The sequence below is a fragment of the Nanorana parkeri genome, unplaced genomic scaffold (genome assembly GCF_000935625.1).
Source record: "Nanorana parkeri isolate BGI_ZX_2015 unplaced genomic scaffold, ASM93562v1 scaffold314, whole genome shotgun sequence".
Taxonomy (NCBI): domain Eukaryota; kingdom Metazoa; phylum Chordata; class Amphibia; order Anura; family Dicroglossidae; genus Nanorana; species Nanorana parkeri.
This window is the reverse complement of record NW_017306582.1, coordinates 1,305,194-1,311,436: the sequence shown is the minus strand read 5'-3', so window position 1 is coordinate 1,311,436 and position 6,243 is coordinate 1,305,194. Positions and strand designations below refer to the sequence as shown.

General features: G+C 42.8%; 1 protein-coding gene across 1 annotated transcript in view; it reads left to right on the top strand.

Moving 5' to 3' along the window:
• The first annotated feature begins 2,718 nt into the window (after window positions 1-2,718).
• LHFPL4 (lipoma HMGIC fusion partner-like 4) overlaps window positions 2,719-6,243 on the top strand; it is a 93,007-nt gene continuing 89,482 nt past the window's right edge. Inside the window, exon 1 of the mRNA XM_018557987.1 lies at window positions 2,719-3,654. Within this exon, the coding sequence (XP_018413489.1) occupies window positions 3,249-3,654 (406 nt within the window). The 5' untranslated portion in view covers window positions 2,719-3,248. The remainder of the gene's footprint in view (window positions 3,655-6,243) is intronic.

Genomic DNA, 6,243 nt, shown 5'->3' with positions numbered 1-6,243 from the left:
TTCAAGCAATATCTATGTGATACGGCAATAATGTGTTGATGTTTTATACCTTTCTATTATATACAGTATATTTAATTTCTGTTTACAAATACATTGATAACACATGGTACACCCTTAGTATTCCAAAGCATCATGAGTCTCTCAACAGCAGCTGCTTGGTTTAATAGAAACTCTGTATTACCCACTTTGAACAGAGCAGTAGGAAAAGGGAGAGAGGTGGAAAGAGTCATTCTTCACTCATTCAGGTCTGTTAGTAAATTTCAGCTTGAGCTATTGAGCTCTATAACAACAGGTAACAAGTAGATTGGGATAGCCTGGAATGGAAGCCTAACGCTCACATTGCTGGAAACATAAAAACAATCTGGAACATAATAAGAAAAAATATATGTTCAAAACACAATAAATTCCCTTTGAAATGCCTCATGAGCTGCCTACATGAAATATCAGACAAAACATTGGTCTTTGCAGTTGCTTGTAGGGAATGTAAAGCAGCAACCAGAAGCTATAAATCAAACCACAATGACTACTGTGCGTAAAGAGGGCACATTTCCTTTAATTTACCCATTTCTAGTCAATGACCAATTGCCTTTTAGGGGATTTTCAGACAGCAATGAAGAAAGTTATCAAACTTCACTCTACCAAATCAGAGAAATCATAGGCAAGGATTGTTCTTTAAAGTGAACCTTTGCTTTCCTCTTTATAAGCTCTCATTAGTTTCTAGTGAGTGCTAGCGATGTCACCTGGAGGAAGGAAGATGATCCACATGCTCCTGCATGCCCAGCACTACAGGGTCTGTTTATTGGGTCCCATCAACTGGATGAAGCAGTGAGGAAGAGATGGAAAGGTAAATATGTGCAATTGGTGAAGGCTGTATTAATGTGAACCTGTGTTTTGCTGTGCAGGTGGTTTGTCTTTAAGTGGAACAATAGGGAACATAAAAAATTACATATACAGTATACTGCAGTCTGTCACTTGCTTTAAGCTGAACTCTAGCCTTATTTGCAGTCTTGCACAGTTGTACCGACTCCTCTCCTGGACTCAAATCGCTTCCTCTGATTTCACTGCACACAATGTGTATTAGAAGCTACCGAAAGTCAGATAGAGCTCGCCTCATTTCCTGGCTGGGGGATGTTCAGCATCATCTAGCTCTTTCCTCCCCAGCCTAACTGTCCCTGGCCCATCCCTTTCATTCATTCGTTACAATTAATTTAACCATGGATGCTCAGAATCACATGGGTATGTTACCTTTAGCAGTCTTCATGTAATCGCTGCAATGTTTTCACCTTGGTGACAGTTTTAGATGAGCATGTAGCTTCAGATGAACATAAATACATTTTATATATATATATATATATTATATAATGCTGCTTGTATTATTTTTCCACTTCCTATAATAGGGTCACCATGCAGCAGAGAGAACTTCATAACTGTAGGAGAGCCTGTCACATGGCTGGGCTCTCCTCGTGCAGGGCTGGATTTCCCACAAGGCCAACCAAGGGTAGAGGGGCAGCAGGGGTGTGGAATTCCTATCTCCCGATGCCCGGGACATGCAGTTGCACAGCTTTTTTAATTGACCGCCCAGATTAAAATATGTATGGTCACACTAAAGAAGATTGCACAGATTTTGTACAGGCTGCTACATGTGTAGCCAACTTTAGAGTCTAACATCTGCCCTTAGAAAATGTTTAAATCCTCTATGCCAATTTTCTTCAGGGAAAGCAATAGTCATTATGGGCAACAGCACTGATTTTCTACCTATTATTGATATTGATTATTTTCTACTATTGATAAAACCAGCTACAGCATGTTGTACCTGACTGCTCACCCCACCACCACACTGATATTTATTTTTACACAGACGACAATCAGTTCTCTGGTTGCTTATATCACTCAGGGGATCCAAACCCAAGATCTCCACAACTGGTTGTATCCCCTGTCCCACTTTCCCAATTGCAGCCATTATCAAGCAGTGGAGTAAGTCTCACTCCTGCTGCAAAGAATCTCACTTCTTCTTCTGAATATCTGTTATTTCAAATTAATTGATCATTGAAACAGCATGGATAGTTGACTGTCCAGAGTGACCAGGGGTGGAAACAAATCTCACTGCTGGATCCCTCAAAGATATGAGACCAAGGATGGGAAAAAAATCTCACTGCTCTATATAAAAAGCCAGCAGGTGATCCAGCTCATCAACTTATACCAATAATTAAATCCATTTTGGGTGAACTTACCCTTTAAGAGAAATAGGGAAAAGCAAGCTTTGCAATAGAACATTTGTCAGGCACTGAAGTGAAACTCTATGCATTTATGCCTAATGAAGATGAACAGGATCAGTGGTCTTTCCTGGCCCCTATTGGGCACATGCCACATCACATCACCAGTGTGGCAGCCTGGCACACAGCGAGGGAAGGACAAGGGGGAAGCCCTGCAAGCGCTGCTGAGCCAAGGCTCCATCCAGAGCGCACACTCATCCTCTCCTTGGCTGCATGAAGAATAATGGGAGCTTCATGTTGTGTTAACAGAGAGCATCAGCGGAGGATTACTGTGGGACCAGTGGGAGAAGAGGGGCAGGATTAATCCCTTTAAAGTAACAATACTTGGAAAATAAGAGGCTATTTGCTGCTTGCCCATTGCAGCTGATGCTGTCACAGCCTCCCGATAGGAACGCAGATGAGATCACAGCCGCTGAAGCTCACAAAGAGTAGCAAAGAGTGCTTTTTTTTTTCCTCTTCTCCCCCAAGTCTGCATTACAGCGGGAGCGCGCAGATGTTCAGGAGCGCGCATCAGGCACACAGCAAAGATGGATTCCCAGCAGCTGCAGGGAAGGCTAGAGCCGGCCAAGTCTCCGCTGTTTTAGGAACCCTCTTTCCTTTGCAAATGGCCTGGGTATATGGCATCACCTGCTAGTCTTATTTCCAGCTGAGGGCATCTGATGGGTTACATCTCCTTTGGCTCAAAAGGCAAATGTTGCTTCCAGGGACTCTGCTGTGTCTGATTAGCCGCTTGAACGTTGGCATTCATCTCTCTGCATCACCGAACTAGCATCGGAATTTCCCTTTTCCTCTGAGCTTTGCCCTCACCCACCAACTGCATGCCCAATTCCAGGGTGCATGGACATCCACGCAGCCAGCGCTCCTAAGGATTGCAAGCACGGTGGTGGCATCTAAAGGGGGGTTTTGTGGTTCTCTCCTTTTTGTGTGTGTGTTGTCTAGTACACTGTGCAGGAGGGCATCTGATCGCTAGCCAAGATGCTGCCATCACAAGAAGCCTCCAAGCTCTACCATGACAATTACATGAGAAACTCAAGAGCCATAGGCGTGCTTTGGGCCATCTTCACCATCTGCTTTGCCATCATCAACGTGGTGGTCTTCATACAGCCCTACTGGGTAGGGGACAGCGTCAATACACCCAAGCCCGGTTACTTTGGGCTCTTCCAGTACTGTGTGGGCAATGGAGGGGGGAACAGGGAGGATACCTGCCTGGGTACCTTCACTGACTTCAGCACCATCCCCTCTGGAGCCTTCAAAGCAGCCGCCTTATTCGTGCTGCTGTCCATGGTGCTGATCCTGGGCTGCATTACCTGCTTCGCCCTCTTCTTCTTCTGCAACACGGCCACTGTGTACAAGATCTGCGCCTGGATGCAGCTGTGTGCAGGTAAATGGGGGTAAGGGGGTACTTTGTAGGCAGCAGAAGACGAGACATGACCATCTCCCGGTTGCCATTGTCAGGAGGAAGGGTCTTCCCTAGAATGCAGCCACTGATTTCCAAAGGTTTCCAGGCACTTACTATGCTTATTCTATCAGTCAAAACCTCATTGCTATATCATGGCTGTCAGGGATGAGCAAAGTTGAGGGTGTTCACTTCTCCGGCAATTTCAGCAAAAAAAAAAATGAAATTGGCTGTTTTTTTTAAGGGTACAGTGGGCTTTAACTGGCTCTTGAGGGTTCCAGAAGCACCTTTTAAATATCCTGGACCTGTCCATGTGCCTTGGCCCCTTATTAGCCTCATTGTTTTAAGCTTTTTTATACAGGAATTTAAAAAAAAAGTGAAAATAAATAATTTAGGAGAACGGTACCCAAATAATGATACAAAGAAAGTAAAGCATGAACTCAAAGAACTGTAGATCAATATACTAAGGAACTCCCCCAAGTAAAAAAGAGTAGGCTGGGTATTTTCCAAGCAGATTTTGGGCAAGCAGCTCAAAGAGCTAAGTCAAGAATTTCCACTTTGGTGAAATTAGAGCTGCCAAATAAAATTTTGCAGAAATCCCAGTGCTCATCCCTAATGCCTATGTATTCATGTCTACACCGGGATGAAGTTTAGAGTCCCTGTTCAGCAGCAAAATGAATCGTAGATGATGGATGGTTTTCATTATGGGATCCTTAGTGTAGAGACAAGGTGCATGACTGTAGTAATGTCCAATAAGGCTGCAAGTTTTTTTTCTTAATTCCTTCTTGTGTCTAGGCACCGTCATTAACCATAACACCTTAGATGAAGGATATGGTGATCTCTGGGGGTCTATTTGACATGTGGTCACACTAGGCGGTTGCCTTTGGGCTGCCTTGTTGGCGGGGCAGAAAGTAAACATCCTACGACATTATATGCTTTATTTGTGGTGAGAAGCAAGAAAATAGTTGTAGGTCAGAAGGAAATTACCATTCGGGAGTGCCTGATTACCAACCGGGGCTTATTCTGCCCTAAATCCTAATGTTACATCAACTTATAACACAGTGCTGGCGATATAGCAATGAGGGATGCAGAGGAGAGTTTAATTACAAGGTATTACGCATCCACTGGGATGTGTGAATGCTATTTTAATAAGAGGGGACAATAACTGAGAGAAAAATCTGCCTCTTGGCAGCAATAGGACACAATTGCATTACAGAACCTTTGGTAACCTAAAAATAGCACATTAGTGTCCCCTGTACTACAAGGTGTGATGCGTTATGAGCTGTATTTATCTATGGGCTGCTATGCAGCTAAGACAGTCATGCTTTGTTCATTAATCACACGGCATTCTGACACTAATATGGCTGTACATTTTTTTTATTTTTATTGTTACACAGAGAACAGATGCATTGCAACAGATTGGATGGCAAAGTGTCTGCTGCCCACACATTTTGTTGCTTAATTGTTACTATAAGGAGTCAAGTATAATCTCTGTGTATCTAATAAAAGCTCAGTCTACTTATAGCCTTGGAGAGGGAGATGCTAGATACTGTAGATAGATAGATATAGATAGATATAGATTGAAAGAGAGATGAGAGAGAGAGACATGAGAGAGAGAGACATGAGAGAGAGATGAGAAAGAGAGATGAGAGAGAGAGAGAGAAAGAGAGATGAGAGAGAGAGAGAGAAAGAGAGATGAGAGAGAGAGAGAGAGAGATGAGAGAGATAGATGAGAAAGAGAGATGAGAGAGAGACACGAGAGAGAGACATGAGAGAGACAGATATACATAGATAGACAGAGAGAGAGAGAGATGAGAAAGAGAGATGAGAGAGAGACATGAGAGAGAGAGACAAATATACATAGATAGATAGATAGAGAGAGAGAGAGAGAGAGAGAGGAGAAAGAGAGATGAGAGAGAGACATGAGAGAGAGAGACATGAGAGAGAGAGAGAGACATGAGAGAGAGAGAGAGAGAGAGACATGAGAGAGAGAGAGAGAGAGAGACATGAGAGAGAGAGAGAGAGAGAGACATGAGAGAGAGAGAGAGAGAGAGACATGAGAGAGAGAGAGAGAGAGAGACATGAGAGAGAGAGAGAGAGAGAGACATGAGAGAGAGAGAGAGAGAGAGACATGAGAGAGAGAGAGAGAGAGAGACATGAGAGAGAGAGACAGATATACATAGATAGACAGAGCGAGAGAGAGAGAGATGAGAAAGAGAGATGAGAGAGAGACATGAGAGAGAGAGACAGATATACATAGATAGAGAGAGAGAGAGAGAGAGAGAGAGATGGGACATGCATAGATACATGCATAGATGGCATATATTTATGTCCATGTCCTATGCTGTCATTGTTTTCATTTTGTGTATTTTTAAATCAGTTGAAAATATACAATGTAATTGGTAAAATTACCAAAATGATAATTGTTTTTAAAACATTGAAATTAAAAACATATCTTAGACACCCATATTGGTTATTTAATGTATCTTTCATCTTATCAGGATTTTAAGGAAAGTCCTACATTTTAAGCTTCAGACCCGATTTGCAATGCCATATCCCTAAAATATATACAAT